Genomic DNA, 22,638 nt, shown 5'->3' on the forward strand with positions numbered 1-22,638 from the left:
TATTTAAGAGTGGTATGAAGTACAGTGATGCACTAAAATAAAAAAACTAGACTGTAATGGCCAATATAGTTTGACATATTTTTTAATTTAATGGAAAATAATTGTTATTGATGTTTCTTTTATATTAAACATATAATAATTTTTAATCTCTCTTAACTTTTTGAAAATGCAGCTTATTTATCTGGAAATGTGTGCATATGCTTCATTAAGAGAGACATGGAGCCTTTGCAAAGAGGACACTGCGGAAAATTACAGGCATGAAAGACCCATGAGCGCAATGAGACATTCTACAGTGCCCTGCATGCTTACGAAATGGTGCTGATCTAAGACAGACAACAATCTGTCTCTGAAAGACAAGTGTCTAGAGTCTATCAGAAGAATAGACTATAACAAATATGCTGCGCCCCCTAGATTTGCTACAGTATTGGATAATCCATGTATGGATTCCATTCACTGCCAGACGTTGAAAAAGAAACACATGGATAAAAGGAAGAAGTGAGTTGTGGATCAATGTACAGTTTCCCAATAAGATAGTGGGGTTTTAATCAAGAGATGTTATTTCTGACCTAATGCTGTATGTTGATGCATTTATTATCAGCACGAATGTGTTTCCTTTAAATTCTGAGGATTGAATATCATTGAAACAATTACTCCTTCTTTTTATTACTGAAAGGAAAACCATCTAGCAGTTCTTAAATAAAACTACACAGTATTTTAATAAAAGATTAAAGTAATAAAATGGGATATGACATTTCTATGAATAGTCAAAAAATGAAGCATTGTCTGGTGAAGCAGTAATAGTAAAGTTTGCTCCTTAGACCTGCAGTATTCATGTGCTTAGAGGCCTGGGTCATAATCCTGTTTGATGAATGCTGTTAGGCATGCATGAACCCATTCTTTAAGGCTAATTTAGTGTTTTTGTTGCACTTAAACATTAAATTAGTTCCATGAGCAGAAACAGATTTGCTCACTTTGCGAGTGCCTTGCCCACAACCTAAAAGTCTAACTCCAGTTTTTGCCTTGCGATAAAAGTGTTCTCAGTGGAAGGGAGATTACTGTTGTGTAACTTGACTGAGCTGCTAGCCTCTTTGCTGGAAATATGAAATAAGATAATTTTAGTCTCTGTAAAGACTGGGGTCATCACCAGTTGCAAAAACAGAATTTCACAGCAATAGGAATTGTTGATTTTATTTTCTCAGTATCACTTGGAGGATGCAGAGAGAACATAATCTTTCCAAACACTGGTATTTTGTACATTCAGATTTTTTAACAGGAATAAAACTAGTTGGAAGAGATCTTTATTCAGCTCTCTCTCCTGATTGTAATGTAACATTCAGTCATAACTCTTCTTTAAGTAAGCATGCATGTTAAGCATATGGGCCTGCTTGTAACGCTTAGCATAAGAACATATTCTAAATGGCAAAATAACAGACTTAAGCATTTTAGTGATGATAAACTCCAGGAGAAAGTTGCATTTTTGGTAAAACTGGGGAAGACTGCTTCAATTGTTTATTTGAAATGATCATGCAGTGGAGGTGTGCTGTGGGCTATATCTGTTTTTTAAGTAGTGCAGTTATTTTTCATGCAACATGAAAGGGAACAAAAGTAACTAGCTCACAGATTGCATTAACAAAGTGTTATTAAATGTGAGTAGTGTTACTATGGTCACAGTTGTTATTGTCTACTTACGTCAGCGTTTGTTAAGGATGGCATTTGACTCCAGGTTGAGATAGCATAGCTGCTGTTATTCACCTCTTTTATCATTTTACTCCAAGTAAATGTAAAAATGAAACAAATAAACCTCAACACCCACTGTAAATATCTTGTGTGTGGTGGGAAGAAAGGGAGAGATTGCACAGAGAAGATCTGAAAGTACGAAGAGACTCAGCCAGACCTCTGTACTCTTCCATGTCCAACAATGCTTGCTCTTATGTAATATAGGCCCTACCAATTTCACAGCCCTGAAAAACATGTCACTGACTGTGAAATCAGCCCTCTCCCAGAAATCTGATCTCCCCTGCTGCGGGGAGCCCAGAGCTCCCAGTTGCTATTCGGACCGTGCTGGGGAGGGACAGGAGTTTTCCTTCCCCTGCACTGCCGCTCTTGGTGGGGAGATCAGACGCACCTTCAGAGGCAGTGCAGAAATGAGGGTGGTACATCCTCACTTCTGCGCTGCAGCAGCCCAGGAGCTAGGCTCTGGGCTTCCATTCCTCCACCCCCCCTCCACTCCCCAGGGCTTCTGCCACAGCACCAGGCAGTGAGCTCAGGGCTTCCTTCCACAGCGGAGCTTGCTGGGCTGGGGGCTTTTGCTCCCGGTGGCTACAGCTGGGGCAGTCTGGGCTCTGGGTTTCTGCCCCTCCACTCCCCACCGCCCTGGCTCCTGCCACGGCTCTGGGAGCCTGGGGGCTTCCACTCCACAGCTGCAGCCAGGACTCAGGGCAGCCCGGGCCAGGAGCTTCCTCTGCTGCTCCAGTCAGGGCAGCGCAGGCTTGGGGGTTTCACCACCTTCAGCCGGGGCAGCCTGGGCACCTGCCCCCATGGGCTCTACCATGGCTCCAGGTGCTGAGCTCGGGGTTTCCTCCCCCAGCAGCTGGGGGCTTGTGCTCCTGCCAGCTGCAGCCGGGGCAGCCTGGACTCAGGGCTTCTGCCGCATTGCCACCCCAGCTGGGGCTCCGAGCAGTCCTGACTTGGGCCTGCCCAGGCTCGAGGCTTCAGCCCCGCAGCTGCAGCCGGGGCTCAGGGCACGCAGGCTCAGGGCTTCTCCCCCCACAGATTCTACTGGGGCTCGGGGTGACCCACTAGGGACTTCTGCCCTGGGGCTTCTTCTGGGACTGGAGCACCCATTTTTCCTGGGGGACCTCAAATTGGCCAGGGGGCTCTGCCTTCATCTGTTCCTGGCATGAACTAACAGCTAGGAGCCCCCCAGCTGGTGTGTTCCCAGAAGCATTGGGGGGGGGGAGATTCCTACTTTGCAGCCCTCCCCCCCGCCCATGATTCCATTTTGGGCGTGAACCCTCACAGTTACAACATCCTGAAATTTCAGATGTAAACATCTGAAATCGTTAAATTGACCAATTTTAAAACCCTCTGGCTGTGAAATTGTCCAGCATGGACCGTGAATTTGGTAGGGCCCTAGTAGTATTCAACACTATTGACCCAACAAATAATCTCATACAATATGTTTCCTATATCTAACTAGAGCGTCTTTCACAATAGAAAAATGTATTGATCTAATATCAAGTGTCTCAGGCAGGCAGGATTTGGAACAGATGATTCGTTGCCATTACCACTAGAGTACAATAGCTTCACTAACCACACAGCTGCTGTTCTAAAGTAGAAGGTGCTAGGACTAGGGTCTGTGCTAGGGTACACCACTGACTCAGGTGAATTGCACCTGACGACACAGATATGAGATCAGAATCATGCTGCAGCTTTATTCTTACTGCCCATTATTATTATATAAAAATTAATAGTTAGCATACATCTATGCTAGAGAAATCAATTGTTAGTGTAGTAATTTGTTGTTCTGCACCCTGTGTTCCACCACTGATTCAGTGCAGCTATACTACACATCTGAACATGGTGTAAGATTTGCCCTTGCATCCATGCTAAGGCTGCCTTACACCAGTTCAGATGGGATGACTGTCAAAAGCTCCTTTAGCTAATGAACCTCTTTAAATTTCCAGCTGAAAGTCATCTTTCTGCATCTCATCATCTACCATAAATCCTATGCCTACTATCCCCCAGTAAATCTTCAGCCTGTGACTTGCACCCACCCCATACTTTCCCAGAGTATCCTCTTGTCACACTAACCATTCCCTGACCACTATCTTCAGTAGAGCCCATGCTATGGCTGTGCCACTCCATTGCTAATTTGCCAGCTGATACTTTTGCACTGAGGAACCACAGAAGTACATCAGAGCACAAATACCAGCACACAATGCAACACAAATCACCACTGGGGCTGTAGCAGGAGGTGCACAGCTGCTATCTACACTCCTTCTACCCCCAAACTCCCGAGGCATCTGTTCCCCCATCTCTGCCCCCATTTGGATCTGGGCAGAATAGTGTCTTAGCTGCAGATCTATGGGGGCAGAGTGCACGTTCCACAAGCAAACTAAGGAGGTTCATTGCTGAAGAGTTTTTCATTTTTGACAGCAGTGGGAACTGACAGCTCACCAGTCGTGCTAGTGGGATGCGTTTACACTGGCACACAAGTCAATTGTGCCTCAATTAGTGTTTACACTCACTAGCGTTAGTGGTGTAATTTCAATCAGTTAGGTGCCATGCTGCTAAGTGAAACTCTTCTGCAGTGAATACAAGGGCCAACAACCTATGGGACGTTATAATTGACCACTGGTACAGAAAAATGCCTAGTGTGCTATGGCTTTCTAAAACCTGGAAGGAAGGAAGAATGTGAAGGGCTGAGTGGTAGAGTTGTTCTGGAAGTATGCAGGATAAGTATGGTGGTCTGGAGGCTATAACAGGGTTGGGAAAGGAGCCGTTCCCTTAGCTATCCAGCATTAAAAGGGGGGCACTGAGCCAACTTTTTTTTTTTTTTTTTGTATTCTGCCACTCAATCATGCAGGTTCACTTTCTAGTTTGCAATGAATCCAGCTCTAGGATACCTTTAAGGTCCGCAAGGTAAAAAACTAGTAAACCCATTATACAAGTGAAAGAATAACACATTCTAGTCTAGATACCCATGAATCCATCTGTTATTGAAAAGTATTTAAATAACAAAGAATTGACATCCTATGCACAGATTGGAATTCTAAAACGATCATCTCAGACTTAAACATGATCCTATTGTAGTCAAAAGAGCCAAGATGTGGAAAAGGTTAGGATAAAGGGGAGAACTAATGAGCCAAATGTATTGAATCATTTTAACCTTAACTGTCTCAATTTTTCTTTCTTAAACACATGATCACTGGACACCATTATTTGGATCCAGGAAGGGGTTGGAGGAAGAACAACTTAGTTTAGCACTCTTTTTCAGTAACTGAACGTATGCACGAATAAAGTCAGTATTTAGCTAGAACAAAAATCTTAACAGTGAACATAATCAGAAGTTGTTAGTTACCCTAATTACAGAAATCTGGTTAATGTTAGCTGATACCTGCACCACCTGAAAAACAGTACACGGCACCCAAATAATTATTTACATGCTGTAAGTGGATAGCAAGCCCTAACCGTATGGAAGGATGAGCTATTTGGTTTTAATATATACTCTTCTTATAGCGGCAAAGTGACATGTTTTCCTGTTTGATTTATCAGCATAGTAGATGCGGCAAGCCTTAATTTTTGTCAAAAGCAAGTGGTTTTTTGGTTAGTGTATACAATAGACAAATGTCTTGTTGCTAGCTTTGTTTTGGCTAGTGAGTGAATCATTCTGTGGCCTTCTTCCTGAATGTACCATGCCTAAACGAAGGGAAGAAAAAAATATTGCAGGTCACAATTTAAACTGCCATATTAGTCATAGTAACCAATTTGATTGAGCAGCCCTAGCTGTGTTTCATGTATATGCTCTTTCATACCTGCAGACTTTCCTGCCTCTTGTCATCTGTTCTTTTTTTCCCTAATGTTTATGGTACCGTTCATTTTTACTTAACTGGATAAATATGTGAGCATGCCAAAACTTACTATGCACTCTTTGTACCAATCACTGTGGTATTGTCAGACCAAATCCTTTTCTTGATTTTGGTCCTCTTCAGCTTCTAGTCTTAAACCAAACTGGTCTTGAATGGCTGATTATTTAGGAGAAAGAAAACTGGGTGCATAATATGGAGCGTGGCTGCAACAGATCTGCTTACCAAATCATTGACAAATAACTGAATACGATCTCAGCAGTTATTGAGGGTTTTTTTTTTTTTATCACATCTACTTGAGTTATCTATAGTAAAGCCTCTAATCAGGATTGAGCTCCCATTGTTATTATCAATGTAAAAAGAACTAGGAAGACAGAGTCCATCCCCCAACTATAAAAACAAGGAAGACTGGGGGGGGGGGGCAGGTGTGCGTGCAGAAATGGCATACAGTATATGAACATGGTAATGACAAGCAAAAGTTAATTCCACTTCTTTAATTATGGAGGATGTGCTGAAGGAAACAGCAGGAGGGAAAAAGTAAATAAGAACAATGGGGTGGGGAGAAAATTAAATAGTAAGGAAGGAAAGGTGAAAAGTGAGGTTGCCAATGGAGTGACAAGCAGAAAGGGGGAGGCAAACCACCAACCAGCAGATGAAAAGTGTCTAGATTTCAAATTGAAAGAACTGGCAGCTGGTGTCGTTGGCAGTGAAGAGCTGGGGAAGTGGCAGCTGCTAGGAAAGAACCCCTCTGCTAGTTTGAGTGGAAGGTTCCTGGACATTGCCCCGCCCCTTTGTTCCTGGGGAAGTCACAGCTGCTCCCAAGGGGTAACTTGAGGCTTTGAAGAGCCTACTTTACTACCCTCCAGCCTATGTGACTAAAAGGAATAAACAAATACATTATGTTTTGCCCACACCCCAAAACTGGGGTTATTTTAACTGGCCTAACCTGATAGTGTTCAGGTTTCATATTGCTGAATAACAGGGGTATTCAAACTTTTCTTTAGTAGAAAATAAACCAAAGAATTATGAAATTCCATGAGATGTTACATTGTGAAAATGATGCCCATGAGCTGCCTGCACAAATTACAGTTGCTTAGGAGGGAGATGCACAAATCTCGCTAATGAGCCTGTACTCATTAGCTCTTCTTTAAATTACTGGCAAATTATATTGAGATGGGATTTACAATTGAGTACAAATAAATAAACTCAGGAGAGAGTTTAAGGCATAAGTTAAAATAAATACACAACTGTGTGAAGGTATGGAAATTGAGTCACCCAAACAACCTCAACTCTGCCCTATAGTGACACTATGCAATAACCATACACTTACGATGAATGCATAAATGTTTGTCGTCCTAAATTTGATTAAACTGATTTTAAAGTCTCTTTACCCTCCCTCCCCCCCACCCAAATGGTGGTACTAGAGGACAGAGTTAACATTTTGTTTGTCTTATCCATACCTTAACACATTTGGATTTCTCTTGTACTTAACCTACATCTGAATTTCCTAGGTTTGTAATGTTTGTTTTGGGAATTGTTACAAGATTCCAGTAATGGTTTTATCTCTAAAATTACGGATATATACTGTTAATCTTATTTTTAATATAGATTATTTCCTGGAAGTTTTTTATTATTTAAAATGTCATAGAAGAGCACTAAACAAGAAACCCAAAGAGAATGTTGCCATTTAATATTTTTAATGATTTGAAGATGGGTGGTATCTACCTTAAATCTTCTAGGACCAGATTCACCAGATATTCTTGCTGTTAATCCCACACGGGAGCAGTGCAAAGCAACTGGAGTGTACTAGTCAATTTCTCCTAACACATAAGCTGCACTTTCCCCAGAATCCAGCCATACAGAAATTTCCCCTATTCCTTCCCCCCCCCCCCCCCCCCCCAACTTCCCATGCACACCTCTCCGGAGTTTCCCATACCTGTTGAGTCAATCTGGTGTAACAGGTAGTTCTTAAAAGAAGTTTTAGGGTTAAGTGTTCATTTTCTGCCATTTTTCTTAATTAAAAATTTCTCCTTCAGCAGGGGCTAATAAGAATTGCCTGCTTTCAAAATGGCAGCCATCTAGTCTCACTGAGTCTGAGACTGTAGCCAAGATGCCCTCTTTTAAAATGGCCACTGCCTCCCATTGGTGGCCATTTTGAAAGAGGGCATATTTGCTATCTAAGGGCACTTTAAGTCTCAGTCCCATGAGGACAAAAGAAGCTAAGGCAGCTGTTTTGAAAGAACTAATTAACCAATCTATGTATAAATTCTCAAAACAATCATTCTGTGCCCAAAGGGGAAAATGCTGTAATTTTGGGAGGATACACTGTATCTTCCTATGTAATAAAATGGCTGCATTCCTACTTTCTGTACAAGACTTAAAACACAAAACTTAATGCTCAGCCATAACTATGGAATAGTGACTGGCACTTCTACAGTTCCACAATTGTTTCAAACATGTATTATATCCAGGACATGCTTGATTATTGAATTATTTGGAAATGTAGTAAATGCATTTTTATAAAGAAACTCCAAGTGTCAGCACTGACACAAACTGCATGATAAAGCTGGCTTACTACTCATTTGTGAAATTCTTGGTGCTGTCAGATAATGCTTTCCATATTTCTAGCCTATTTTTCCTTTACTGCTACTACTTGTCATAGTGTTGTGTTTTTTGGGCTTGGAATAGCTACTATAATTTTAACAAGAACAAACAGTTGGTACTTGTGAGCACTGTTTAACTGTTTTTAGTTCATTTCTGAGTTTATAGCATATACTAAATAATGGAAAAGCTGCATTATTAATGCGTGAAGAAAGGTAAAATGTACATTTTATGTAAAGTTTTACATAAGAATAAGATCAAGACCACAGTAGTTATTTAAAATAATGTAAAATCAATCTAAATGGCACTCATTAAAAACCATTCCCCTTAGACTGAAATTAATATTTTTTTGACTTCGTGGGTTGGTCACTTACTGTTTTTATTAATGGAGCGCATCAGCAGATTGCCTTATGCTAAACTTTGTGCAATAGGTTATAGACATCAAAGCTGTTGAAATTAACCAGTGTAGGAATTAATCTGTTTTGCTGCCCTATCATGATTGATTCACTTTTGTCTCAAACCCAAAAGAGAAAGCATGCTTCTGAAAGGTGCAGCTAGCTAGTAGATGTATTTGAAAATTCTATTAAAAAATTTCATTTGCAGTTTTACTTTTCATTTTGGGGAGGGGGAGAAAAGGGGTGGAAATCACTGTTTTGGTACTGTTCCCCATCCTCCTCTGCTCAATTGTCTAGGAAAATTTCTTACTGAAGTTCTTTAAGCTTAAAATCATTGATCCAGTTGTCTTTTTAGATTGTTTGTGTTTCATTATGGTGTTTGTCAGACAATCCCTCTTGCTTTAACCAAAAAATGTACTCTAAACTAGTCCAAAGGTGTATGTTCATGTATTCCTGTAATAAGGATCATGGTTTTAAGTGTGCTCCCATTTTGGTTTTGGCCATGGCCTTCTAATCCCTGTAATCATACAATACTGTAGTTCTTATGTTAATTTATGCAAAAAATATGAATATTTAATTTAAATATTTTAACATACAATTTTTTAAATTTGAATATGAACTAAACTTTGATTACTTTATCTGCACAAATAATATTTTAAATTAATTTCCTGGAGTGTTCAATTTCAGAATTCAAAAATATATTTGTCACATTTGAGTTTAAAATATGTAGGTGACATTGTTTTCTGATATCTAATGTAAATATTTGTAAAAAAAATATCTTTTGTATATTTTTGTGAAAATGTGGTTCCCCAAAAGATACAAAAGATTTAATAAAAAAAGTGCATTCATGTTATTGTTTAATAATTTACATTATTTGAACAGATGAATTACAGATTTTAAACTATTTCTACACAGTTACCATTTATATGGGTTTATCTTTGCTATATAAGTTACAGGTGCTCCCTGGAGGGAGATGATTACAACAGAGTATTTGCAGCAGTGTTCTTGAAGAACAATAAAGTCTCTTGAGGACAGATTCAAGATGGTGCCTTCTCCCTACACTTATCCTTAAAATTGGATTTCCAGTTGAACTGCTTGATAATTCAAAAACAGTGGAACAACTCACTTTGTTTGCTACATTTAAAAACAATTGCTTACTAATGACTACTTTCCCTCTTACCTTTATCTTCTACTGTCAGATTATCAGGGGCCTATGTACTATTCCTTGAATAAAAAGAAAAAACAACAACTTTCCATCCGCACAAGAGGGTAGTTATTGTTGTACGCATCAGGTACTAAAAGTGGATGTATGAGAACTGAAATCACTATTGCACTAGGGCATCAATTTGACTGTGTGTATATCTGGAGAACACTAAGGCCATTTCCTTCAAATAAAAATCATATAATGACCATTTGCACTGGTGGAACAACCCTTATAAAAAATCTATTCTAGTTAAAAAAAAAATCTTTGAGTGGCTCTACCCAATAGTCTTTACGCAAAGAAAGAACAGACTAACCCGAACAGTAAAATACAAACCAGGTCTTGACATTTTTAATGGAATTTAAAGTAAAAATTTTTCCCTACACAGATGTTCTCTTCAGAGTAAAAAAAAAAAAAAAAAAGTAAAACCAGCTATTAAACTTACAAATTTGGAAAATTAGAGACATTTCAAGTACACAATCAATTTCATTTTATGAAAACTATATATATTCAAACTTCCAAAGGTGTTGAAAGGTGATGAAAAATTTTGTAGTATCAGGATTTCCTCTCCATCAGCATCCAAAGGCAGCAACTTTCATCCACAAATTGTATGATAATTATTCACTGGGGGGGGGGAAAAACCACATAATTAACAAGCCTATTATAGATGATTTGACAAGTGTTGTCCTAGCGTCTTAATGATTCAAGTATCAAGACTTCCATTTCAGGGGATATTAAATGGTGAGAAATGCTCAAGAGAGCTGAGCATTATAAAAGAAAGGTGAACATTTTCAAACTTGATGCCTAAAGTTAAGTTCCTAAATCTCTGTTTAGGCACCTTAATAAAGAGCCTGATTTTCAGCTATTTTGAGCGCTTGCAACTTCCACTGACTTCAATTTCCAAAACCTGCAGCTCTTGCTGACACCACAGGATTTAATCCTAACAGTACTGGCATATAAAGAGATGCAGATTAATGGTATAGATTTTTCTTAATGAGTTTTACAATATACTTAACTCTTGAAACAGTGGATATTATAAGTTACCAATTAAGTATGAGGAGACGAAACAAATTACAGGTACTATTCACCTTCAATGACTTGCATAACATACAGAAAGAAATATGTAAATTCTGCTAATAATTTTATCAACAGCGATCTTAAACTTTCTCAGTAAAACAAGAAACACTTAAGCATTTACTCTCAACACAAGCTATTTCAACTTTAAACACTGACTATTTTATATTACATTTTGTAATCTTTTCCCCTCAGCCAAAATTTTTACAGGTAAATAAATTCCCTCACGTGGATATTTTCAGAGTAAACTGTACCATTTTCTTGGTTCAGAGCCTTAAAAAAAACACTGATACCTAGGATGATGGCTAATTCCCATGGCAGTTCGTTGACTAACCAGTTTGCTAGGGGTTTGTGGACTCATTGGCCGTGATAGGAAGAAGGCTGTTTTGCTATGACATGAGGAACACTAAAAGGAGCAAGCAGACCTGACCTGAGCCATCTGGGGTGTCATGTACCATGACATGAGACCAGGAACAAGGAAGAACAGATGTGCAGTTTACAGTCTGACTCAAGGGAGAACAATGCACTCTTAGTCTTTGGGCACAGGCCTGGAACCTTGTTTGCTCTATTCCACGCCCTCACTGCAGACCTCTGATTTTTCACATTTCTAAGGGTTGAGTTAGTAACTGTTTAAGTCACTGTTCAAAACAACAAATACAGAGTTCTGGTTCAAAGACAGATTAGCCTTTGACCATTGCTACACAATAGCATTGTGAAATAATTACCAATCTTAGGCCCTAACCCAATGAACATTTATGCATACATGCAACAGGGCTACTCACGTAAGTAAACTTACACATGTGTATATGTATTCAGATGATCAGGGCCTTAAAAGCTAACCACAGTGAAAGATTGCTTAGATTACCTGGTTTGAGTTCTAGTCCATTTCAAGGCATGACGTGGAGGTACAGCAATAGTGGGATGGTAGAATGGGCAGTCTGGTCTGGTACACTGGGTGTTAAATCTACAGTGCTAAAATTAATTCAGAGAAGACTAATTAAAGTTAGCACTCCTAAAGCCACAAACAAGATATCTTGGCACATTTTATACACGAGTACTTTCCTGCTGGAAAGGCATAACGAGTGGGGTTCCGCAGGGGTGTGTTTTGGGACCGGCTCTGTTCAATATCTTCATTAACGACTTAGATATTGGCATAGAAAGTACACTTATTAAGTTTGCAAATGATACCAAACTGGGAGGGATTGCAACTGCTTTGGAGGACAGGGTCATAATTCAAAATGATATGGACAAATTGGAGAAATGGTCTGAGTTAAACAGGATGAAGTTTAACAAAGACAAATGCAAAGTGCTCCACTTAGGAAGAAAAAATCAGTTTCACACATACAGAATGGGAAGAGACTGTCTAGGAAGGAGTACGGCAAAAAGGGATCTAGGGGTTATAGTGGACCACAAGCTAAATATGAGTCAACAGTGTGATGCTGTTGCAAAAAAAGCAAACATGATTCTGGGATGTATTAACAGGTGTGTTGTGAGCAAGACACGAGAAGTCATTCTTCCGCTCTACTCTGCGCTGGTTAGGCCTCAGCTGGAGTATTGTGTCCAGTTCTGGGCACCGCATTTCAAGAAAGATGTGGAGAAATTGGAAAGGGTCCAGAGAAGAGCAACAAGAATGATTAAAGGTCTTGAGAACATGACCTATGAAGGAAGGCTAAAAGAACTGGGTTTGTTTAGTTTGGAAAAGAGAAGACTGAGAGGGGACATGATAGCAGTTTTCAGGTATCTAAAAGGGTGTCATAAGGAAGAGGGAGAAAACTTGTTCACCTTAGCCTCTAAGGGTAGAACAAGAAGCAATGGGCTTAAACTGCAGCAAGGGAGGTCTAGGTTGGACATTAGGAAAAAGTTCCTAACTGTCAGTGTGGTTAAACACTGGAATAAATTACCTAGGGAGGTTGTGGAATCTCTATCTCTGTAGATATTTAAGAGTAGGTTAGATAAATGTCTATCAGGGATGGTCTAGACAGTATTTGGTCCTGCCATGTGGGCAGGGGACTGGACTCGATGACCTCTCGAGGTCCCTTCCAGTCCTAGAATCTATGAATCTATGAATTATTGTATAGTCCAAAATACCTGATGGTCAATAATTTTGAAAATTAATAGCAGTTGTCAATTGAACCCACTAATGGCAGGGATTCTGTTTTCTATAAGGAAATGTTCTATCAACAGGATATTTAATAACTGACCATGAAATTATAAAATGTCATTCCTCCTCACAGGAAGAGTTTAGATAAGGGGTTAGTTTTGAGTATTCCAAGACTCGTAAGTCCCTGTTACAAAGTCACTAAGGCAATTCATCTGTGGAATTACAGTTAGCTACTAGACCTATGCTACCATATAGGGAAGAGCAGCAAGAATTTATCTGCAATGACGAAAAAATACGTTGTTAGAAGATTTTACCTTACACTTCTCATCTCTCTAGTGACTTGTAAAATTACATTACTGTTCTGGAAAACAGTATTTTTTGGGACCATTAGTTATGCTAGAAGAGATTCAATCACATCACTGCCTTCTAAATCTCACTCTCTTCTTTTACAACGATAAAGCAGCAATTACAGACCAAAAGTGAATTCATTATTCAATTTAAATTAGGGTATTTCCCTTCTTTCATCATGTTCATGATTTCTGAAAAAGATCTCAGGCACTATCTCATTGTTGACATAGTGATTACATTTTGTCTAGAGAGAAAGTAAGAGTTTAGGAAATGTATGGTAATGTATTTCTTAATCAGATCCTAGAAAGTATTCTAAGGCCTCTAAGGGTATATCTACACAGCAATGTAAGCCTAGGGTTAGTGGGACTTGAGTCAGCTGACCTGTGTCAGGGAAACCTGGGCTTGTGCATCTATATTGCATTTTAACACTAGGTTAAGGATTTTCTGACTCGTTTTACCCTAGGGCTCTGGCGTCCACACTGCACTGCACAGACCTGAATCAAAGTAACCCTGTCCCAGATTCTTAGTACCCACTATATCGGTCTCAACAGTCTAGCCCTATGAATGTGTTGCTCTGTGAGGAAACTACTGCCCACCCTGTTTCCTAACTGTGACAGTGCTGTTGATGAGACTCAGGTGCCCATAAGGAGCATGAGTTGCATCATTAGTGCCTTTGGTGGCTGCCTCAGTAGAATGAGTGCAGTTTGAGAAAGCTTTACACTGAACCATCATCTAACCTGTGATTTGGGCTCCAGTTCCAGGTTGAGCCACAGTGGCAGGATAATGCCTTTGTGCACCTGCTCTGAGGATAATTAGGGCATCAGTTTCCAGGGCTGTCAAACTATTAAAATGAAACTTGGCAATTTCTCATTTTTAAAAAGGGATGTTCAATGAAGGTGTTTTGTTTGGTTGGAAGTTTGACATAAAATGGTGGTTTCAGAGGAAAAACAAACACACGTCAAGCCTTGCTACTGCCCGCTGCAGAGCAGTGAAGTGCATCCCCAGGGCTTGGGGTGCATGGTGCTCCAGCACCTCCCAGGGATCTCTTATCCCTGCCCCGTTCATATCCTGAGAGGCGGGGATGCGAACCCCACGGGGCTGTGTGGAAGTTTTGGGGCTGGCTCCCACTCACCGCCCTGACAGTGCATACAGCCCAGGTGCCTCTGCAGACGCAGCCCTAGGAAGGGCGGGGGGGCCTGAGAGCAAGCGACAGAGCTGAGTGAGACGAAGCGGCTGCCCTGCAGGGATGGGGAACAGTAGAGCTCCCGGCTCAGCACAGCCAGGGGATGGATGACCCCAACAGCCTGGCAGATGGGAGCTTCCTCCCACCTGTCAGCTTTTCTCCCTGCTCCGGGCAAGTCTATGCAACAGCAAGGAGGAGCTGGAGCTGCAGGAGGGTGTGGGAAGGTTTAGGGGCTTGCTCCCACTCGCTGCCCGGACAGTGCACGCTGCCCAGGCACCCTGCACATGCACCCACAGAGGGGGCCAGAAAGCAGAGACCAAGTAGCTGCCCTGCAGGGAGGGGGAGCAGATGGGGTGTTGGGGGTCATCCTCCCCTCTGCTGCTCCCCCTCCCTGCAAGGCAGCCACTTAGTCCCCACTCTGCTCTTTGGCCCGCTCCCGCCCCCGCTCCCCACAGGGGCAGCAAAATCTGGCTGTGCTCTTGTGACCCGGAAGGAGCTCTCTGCAAAAAGCTTCTTCTGATTGGTCTCCATTGAAAATCCTGCAGGCTCCCTGATAGTGTGCTTGGAGACCAGGGTTCGGCAGACAATGGGTTAACGCTGATCTGGCCTCAATAGACTGCAACACAGATTGTCTGTGGGCATAGAGAGGACTAAGGAAGTTGCCCCAAGGGACACTGGGATACATCCAGAAGATGCCCAGGACCCGAGTCAAGCCTGCGTCACATGCACACAGGAAAGCAATAGGGCTTGGACCCTAGGTCCCAACTTAACATGGGCTCAGACCCCTTCAGGGTCCTGGGCTCCTAAATTCGAGCCCTAGGTTAACACAATTGGTTTGTGAATGCGAGGGGGGTTAGGCTTGAGCCCAGGTTCAAGCCTGAGTTTACATTGCTGTGTAGATATACCCTGAAAGACAGACTGCTCATGAAATCGCCACATGTATCAAAGGTGATTCTCATAACAAAAGAGAAGATTCCCTGTCCACCTTCAGTCAAAATTCATATCACAAAGGCTACAGCTTCCTCTTACAGCGAACATGAAGAGCAGCAAGACAAATCTCTAATATAAAGAAACACAATCCACAATTAAAGGCAGCCTTTCCTTTCTTCTCTTCCTTTGGTGGCTATCTTTACCAAGCTGATCACTGGAGATACCCTTTCTCTGGAGATACCCTCAATATAAACTTTAAGTGTGGCCACTTCTGGATGCTATATCTTCAATGGGATAATCATCTAGCTGTGCATACTCTAAGCTAACTATATGACCCCAGCTGCAGGAAAAATGAAATCCCACGTCAGCATTTATTGTGTGCTCTCCCCACGATATGTTGCAGAAGTGAATTTTCTTCTCCTATGTTCCAATCATTCCTCATAAGCAGAAGAGTTTGGATAAGTGATTAGCTATGAGCTGACACTGAAAGCATACCACAGTGCCAACTGACTCATTGGGGCCAGTCTGACGTAACTGAACAAGTCTGATATTTAGCATTTTCTACAGTTTTACTAGACTACCAAAAAGAGTTTAGGAAAGATCATTCAGAAATGTACAACTATAAATCAGTGCTTTTCTGTCTCTCGTTTCAAGCTATAAATTGATTAAGTTTCAGATACAAATTATAGAAGCATTTCTGAGGATTGCGTCATAAAACACAGTAACGCAATGTAACATTTTTCAGATTTCCTTCTACAGAAGTATTAACAGACACTTCTTACTTTTGGATGATAAAATGGACATTCCATTTTCTTACAAGCAGGGAAAAATCTGCAGAGCTGACTGTTGGAGGTTGCTGGTGGGGCTTGTAGTGGTGCTGTTAGAAAAAGAACAAGAATATTGTATGGATCAAAACAATTCCATTTTCTCAGCAATTACTATTTTGTATTTCCAGAGTTCATTTAATCTGAGGATCTCAAAGCACTCTGCAAACAATTAAACCTTGGAATAGCCCTGTGAAATATGTAAGATATATCAGGATTCTGTCACCCAGCACTGAAAAGCAGCTGATTCTGGGATGGAACATGGCCACTATTTAACCACACACAGAAGCACTTCTATTGCTTCCAACAAACTTCAGGGGAATTTAGGCAGACAAAGAGGTTCCAATCTTGCATTGAGGCTGCAGCAAGCCTGTTAGTTTTCAAATTAAACAGGACTGGGACATAACACCTCGGTGGGGCTCTTCCCAGGAACGTACAGCAGGGCATGAAGTGGTATAGGTCAGGAGTGGCCAACCTGTGGCTCCTGAGCTGCAGGCAGCTCTTCAGAGGTTAATATGTGGCTCCTTGCACAGGCGCTGACTCTGAGGCTGATGCTATAGATGCTAATTTTCCAACATGCTGTGGGGGGCTCACTGCTCAACCCCCTGCTCTGCCCCAGGTCCTGCCACCGCTCCACCCCTTCTCCCAAGGCCCCTGTCCCCTCCTCCCTCCCACCAGAGCCTCCTGCGCACTGCAAAACAGCTGATTGTGGCGGGCGGGAGGTGTGAGGAGGGAGGGGAAGGCACTGATTGGCGGGGCTGCCGGTCGGTGGGGGCTGGAAGGGGGTAGCGGATGGGGGGCTGCTGACATATTACTGTAGCTCTTTGGCAATGTTCATTGGTAAATTCTGGCTCCTTCTCAGGCTCAGTTTGGTCACCCCTGGCATAGGTGATCAGTATGTAGGACTCTATCCTGACACAGTAATGAAAGGAAGCACTAAGCCACTGGAGATGTGGTCTTTCGGATGTGGTTTAAAGCAGGGTTCGGCAACCTTTCACAAGTGGTGTGCCGAGTCTTCATTTATTCACGCTAATTTAAGGTTTTGCGTGCCAGTAATACATTTTAATGTTTTTAGAAGGTCTCTTTCTATAAGTTTATAATATATAACTAAACTATTGTTGTAAGTAAAGTAAATAAGGTTTTTAGAATGTTTAAGAAGCTTCATTTAAAATTAAATTAAAATGCAGAGCCCCCCAGACCAGTGGCCAGGACCTGGGCAGCGTGAGTGCCACTGAAAATCAGCTCACGTGCTGCCTTCGGCACGCATGCCATAGGTAGCCTACCCCTGGTTTAAAGGCTCTCTTACCACATTGTTTTTTATGGGGGTAGGAATTTAACCCCTATGTTTTGGGCAAATTCCAACTCAAATATCTGCATTTAGTTGACTTGATAGAAATTAGGTTAACATTTCTTTACTAAAGGATAGTCTGTTTTAATAAGTGAAAGATAAAAATGATCACAATCATGTAAAATTACAAGACAGAAAGCAGACTTCCAGAAACGTAAGCCTTTAATTTGTGTTTTCACATCAAAAGATCATTCTTGTTATAATACAGATTAAATCTGTGGACAGTTGAGGTACATTTGTTCTTACAGAACTGGCTAATTACCTGATCCATTCAGAAGTGATAGGCTATTTCTGTGTGCCACCACCTCTGCCCCATGCTACTCCCTTTGTAGTGAATGAGAGTTGCTGGTATGCAGCACTTACACAGAGGAGCTCAAGGATTTGACATTCATAACAGATTTTGCAGTTATATTAACTCAAGTCTTAATGCCCAGGGGATAACAAAAGCGAGGGGAATGTCGAGTTTCATACAGATAACTTTTTCCTCTTAGATATCATCAAATCAGATTCTGTGGGTTAGCTTCGATTCCTCACATGCACTGTTCCCTTCCTCACAAATTCACAGTAAACTAGCAATAGCAAAGAGTGCTCACCTGGTTTGGGAGGCGGCAATGGGATTCGTCGGCTGGCGTGAGTGTAAGGGCAGTCTGGCTTAGTACACTTTGCATCGTATTTACAGTTGGGGTGGATAAACAGGCATTTATCAGCAAATTTGCAACTGGGAAAGACTCTGGGGGAAAAAAACCCAAACCAGTTATTTGAACCATATTCCATGCAGCAGCTAGTGCACACCTGCTCCAGGGCAAACTACAGTTCCCGCAGATCAGATACAGTCTGAGCCACAGCACCCAGAAAGAGAGTGAATTCATTTTGCAGAAGGTGATATTTCCAAATAAGGATTAGATGATGTAAGGCCGTAATTCAAAATGAACTCTTTCAACAAGACAACATCAAGGCTAATGGACCCCAAGTCTGATAATACCTGCTATCTAAAAAGAGCACGAGTATATCCCCAAACAGCAGTGTGAAGGCAGTTAGATTTAAAACCACAGCTGAAAGGCTAAGCAAACCAGACAAAACATGTCCAAGATTCAGCTTCTGAGCTCCCACTGCAGGAACACCACAAGCTGTACACGCCCCAGGAGAATCATTTTCACTGGGTACTAAATACTTGGACCCAACAATGTCCCCTTTTCAATCTCAGTTTGAGGGCGAAAAAAGAACTAGTATTCTGATCTCATGTGAATTTTCTTTTCAGAATTATTGTGGAGTGGAACCACTTGTGTCTGTCTACCAGAAATTCAGAGGTATAGGGTGGCATACGTTACAATGTATCATTGCCTTTTGGAGAAATGAGAAGCTGCCATAAACGCCTTCCAAAATATTATCTCATTCATTTGTGAGACAAAGTAATGCAAACCACAAAGAATATCACCATTCATAAAGCAAGTGCACTTACTATACAACCTTGAATCACTGTATCTACTGTACTAAGTACAAATACAAGGAATATTCTCTTTTACAGTACTATGGTCCCCTTTGATTCAGTGCATCTCTGACCAGATGATCACAATGGTCCCTTCTGGTCTCGGAATCTATGAACTGTGACTGGGAAAGCAGAGTCTCAGTCTGAAATTAATCCATCAGCGCATCAAGATGTGAATTTTATTCTCCACTCCCTCACTGTGGGATAGAGGGTGGGGAAAGCAAGGGCTTGATGATCTGTCAGCTAACCCTGTATCAGAAAGATTCCACCTTGTGGAATGAACCCCACAACAGTGTACATTCTCTTAGGTGGACCATGCCTGTTCCACTGTGATGTGGTTCAGTTTCCCTTCTTCTGACAGGAGCTAGTAAAGCGGAGTGCCTGCCTGACACGCAGCAATCCAGGAGAACAGCAGCAAGAGAGCTATTCTGGACAGTCGCTGCCAGTTGAAAAAGAGTCAATAGCACACTAAAATCTTCAGGACGACTCCTCTAAATCTCTGCTTTTAAGCCAAAAAGCATTGTACCACCATATACATGGGAGCAATTGTGCTCAAAACTCTGGGGACACCTAGCTGAGGCATCTTGGGCTTGCTCTACTACACTACAGCCTTATGTCAGTATAACTACGTCACTCAGGGAGTGACGCAATTATACCCATCTAAGCCCCGGTACAGACCACGCTATGTCTCCAGGAGGGCTTCTCCCGTCAACATAGCTACCGCTACTCATCCGGGCTGCAGTAATTAAGTCGACGGGAGAGCGTCTGCACTTAGCAGCGCTGTAGATGTGCTGCTGTAAGCGCTGTAGTGGAGATGTAGCCTCTGACAGTACACTCCCAGCTCTCTTATAAAGAGCTCAGACAAACAGCATCCTGCACGGTGTAAAAAGCTCTCTCCTGCAGGAGATCAGATGTGACTCTGCTGATTGTAAATACCACTAAATTCTGCCACATGGTGAAAGAGAGGAAAGCAGAAGGGGAGAGGAAATTACATTTACAAAGCAAAGTTCAACTCCCATCTCCCACCATGAAGCATGTTAATTGAGTAACAGATGTGAAATAACTAACACAGCATTTAGAGCCCAGAAGGACATAGAAGATCAGATGTCATTGAGTTCTGTAGCACTTACTTGCATGGTAATGTGGGGTGGTGGTATGCACATTCATCTCCATTTTTACAGGCAGGCCAGTACTTGCAACGCTCAAGCACTTTCTCTTGTTTCTGCAGCACAGTCAATTCCTCCATCTCCACTGTGGGGGAGAAATGACACAGGGACCGTTTTTTATTACATGTGCAGTTTGGTTTATGAAGCAGACCACCCTTTAAATTCAGCATGTTCCCTGCATAGACTGCTTTCTCACCAACATACGACAAACTTTTATACAAAAATTGAAATCTCTCAAGACTTCAGATCACCTGAACATACACAGAGTTTAGTCAACCTCTGACTAGAGTGGAGATTGCTAGCTGGTGAAAGCTGCAATATTTTATTTAGTGGGTTAATTTCTCAATTACAAAGTGATCAAAAATAATTGTGCACTCAATAGTTCCCCAGTGTATACCCCAGCCCAGTGAAACCTACACAAGACTGTCCCTGCTAAATCCTTACTTTCTTCTTAAAATTACTAAAAACATCCTAGGGTTGGATATTTATCGTCTTTCAAGGACTTACAGATCATCAAATGAGCTCAGTTTACTAATAAAATAAAATGGTTTTCTGCCAGATATGCAAACACAAACTGGATCCTTCCTTACTCTGACTGGACTAAGAAAAAGATTCTGCAACTGAAACTTCACTAACTGTTCTGTTGATGCATGTGTCAGAATAAAACCTCCCTTTCTCATGGATAGTTTTGGCTTTGGGAGACAATCATGAAAAAGAAGCATTAAGAAGTTACTTCTGACACTGCACTCAGCAGACAGGACTCCTTATTAACAGGGCAAGCTGAACTGTTGAGTAAGAAGGTGCAACTTTCATACAATCACTGAACTTTAATCACTTCTTGGTTTCCCTTCTGCAATTCCCTTCTTCAGTTGTTCTTAAATCTCTACCCTGTCCTGTTCTGAGGATTCAGAAACCAGAATAGGATTGTCCTAGAACAAGACCCTATCCCTCATTCTCTGGCACCTTCACTGGGTTCTTAACTATCCACATGCAATTCAAAATTCACACCAATATCCCTCTCCATCCTCACTAGTAGCAATCTTTCTGCACCCTCATTCCATTACTGGCCTCATTTATGGACCCGATTCACCTTCCTTCAAAACTGAGTGGTACTGCCCCATCTGAAACTCTATCTTCTCCAAGCTGCTTCAAATCCTGGCTCCAATTCTACAACTTACTCCCTTGCTTAGCTTTATGTGCTGTGAGCAGTCCCACTGAAGCAAACTAAGCAGCACATGAAGCTAAGCATGCAAGCAAGTATTTGCAGGATCAGTGCCTAAATCTCCCTTTAAGCAAACTTTCTGAAACTATCCTTTAAAAAGACCTCTAGGCATTTCACTGATTTCGGCCCTGATCCAGTGAATGGAGTTGAGGGCACTCAGCATAGTACCTAGCCCTGAGTTTCTTATATACACATTCAGGAAATGTTGATGCACTGTTATTATCTGAGGGACTGACATTCTCGTACTACAAATGGAAATCCTGAATGTAAACATGACCTCAAACCAGCGAGTGTTTAAGGAGCCCAAGAGAAAGGAAACTCCACATTTTAAAGTGAGTTTTACTTTGCATTCCAAAATCAACATTTCAAAAGCAGAGTTCTAAACAGCTTAAAAGAGGCCGATGTTCTAAATTCCTGGGCAGGGTATTCTGAATGTATGAGATATTAAGAAAAACATACAGTGATCATAGGTAAAGTGTCTTCTATTTTGAAAGATTCTACCAATTTGAAAGACAGTCTTTATCATTAAAAACAGCTTTTGAAATGAACAAATCTGGCCCGAAAGATCATGGTTACCACCACAACCTGGCACATTTTCAATGGCTCAATACAATTTAATAAGGTGCATCTCAGAACATACTGTCCTGCATGGGGCCAATCATGCAGCAAGTAAGGGGAATGATGGCTCTTTCTGACAAGTAAAAGTTCACTGAAGTTTAAAAGAAACGACTTATCTAATTTTACTGACATATAAAGCTGTGTGGAGAACAATTTCAGCTACTGCTCTTGGTCAGCAGGTTAAACGGCCCTATCCCCTTAAAATGCTGAACTTTCACTTTTGTGCTCTCCTTACACCCTGAACAAATAATATAAAAACAATGCAAGAAGTGATGTTTAAGGCTGGTAGGCTTGAGAGTTCTCCCACTGTCTCCTCCACCTGTGCCTGTAGCCAGACAGAGTGCCTAAGCATGGATGCCTCTACCCAGATCCTGGTGTGGTTTTGCAAAGACTGTAACTTGCAATTTCCACTTACTGATAGCCAGGCTGGGGGGACCATCCAATGTGAGAGGTGCCTGCTGGTGGAATCTCTCAGGCAGCAGGTGGGAGAGCTACAGGAGGAGGTGGCTAGGTTGAGGAGCATCCGTATCCATGAGCAATTCCTCGACAGTGT

The 22,638-nt window shown here is 41.6% G+C and overlaps 2 protein-coding genes across 10 annotated transcripts in view; one reads left to right on the forward strand and one right to left on the reverse strand.

The window, feature by feature from the left end:
* Positions 1–9,834, forward strand: part of EML5 (EMAP like 5) — a 290,414-nt gene extending 280,580 nt beyond the window's left edge. For all 6 annotated transcript variants that reach the window (XM_034768124.1, XM_034768125.1, XM_034768126.1 and 3 more), the window contains one exon: positions 173–9,834. In XM_034768124.1, coding sequence (XP_034624015.1) covers positions 173–209 — 37 coding nt within the window. In that variant the 3' untranslated portion in view covers positions 210–9,834. The remainder of the gene's footprint in view (positions 1–172) is intronic.
* ZC3H14 (zinc finger CCCH-type containing 14) overlaps positions 1–22,638 on the reverse strand; it is an 81,744-nt gene that overhangs the window by 27,096 nt on the left and 32,010 nt on the right. For 2 of the 4 annotated variants that reach the window (XM_034768130.1, XM_034768133.1), the window contains exons 13-16: positions 20,210–20,330; positions 18,187–18,323; positions 16,204–16,298; positions 11,725–11,831 (exon numbers count right to left, since the gene is read on the reverse strand). In XM_034768130.1, coding sequence (XP_034624021.1) covers positions 11,725–11,831; positions 16,204–16,298; positions 18,187–18,323; positions 20,210–20,330 — 460 coding nt within the window. Of the gene's footprint in view, positions 1–4,547; positions 5,422–10,109; positions 10,410–11,724; positions 11,832–16,203; positions 16,299–18,186; positions 18,324–20,209; positions 20,331–22,638 lie in introns of those variants that run through there. The other 2 variants (XM_034768131.1, XM_034768132.1) reach the window with 2 other exon arrangements.

The sequence above is a fragment of the Trachemys scripta genome, chromosome 4 (genome assembly GCF_013100865.1).
Source record: "Trachemys scripta elegans isolate TJP31775 chromosome 4, CAS_Tse_1.0, whole genome shotgun sequence".
NCBI classification, from domain to species: Eukaryota; Metazoa; Chordata; order Testudines; family Emydidae; genus Trachemys; species Trachemys scripta.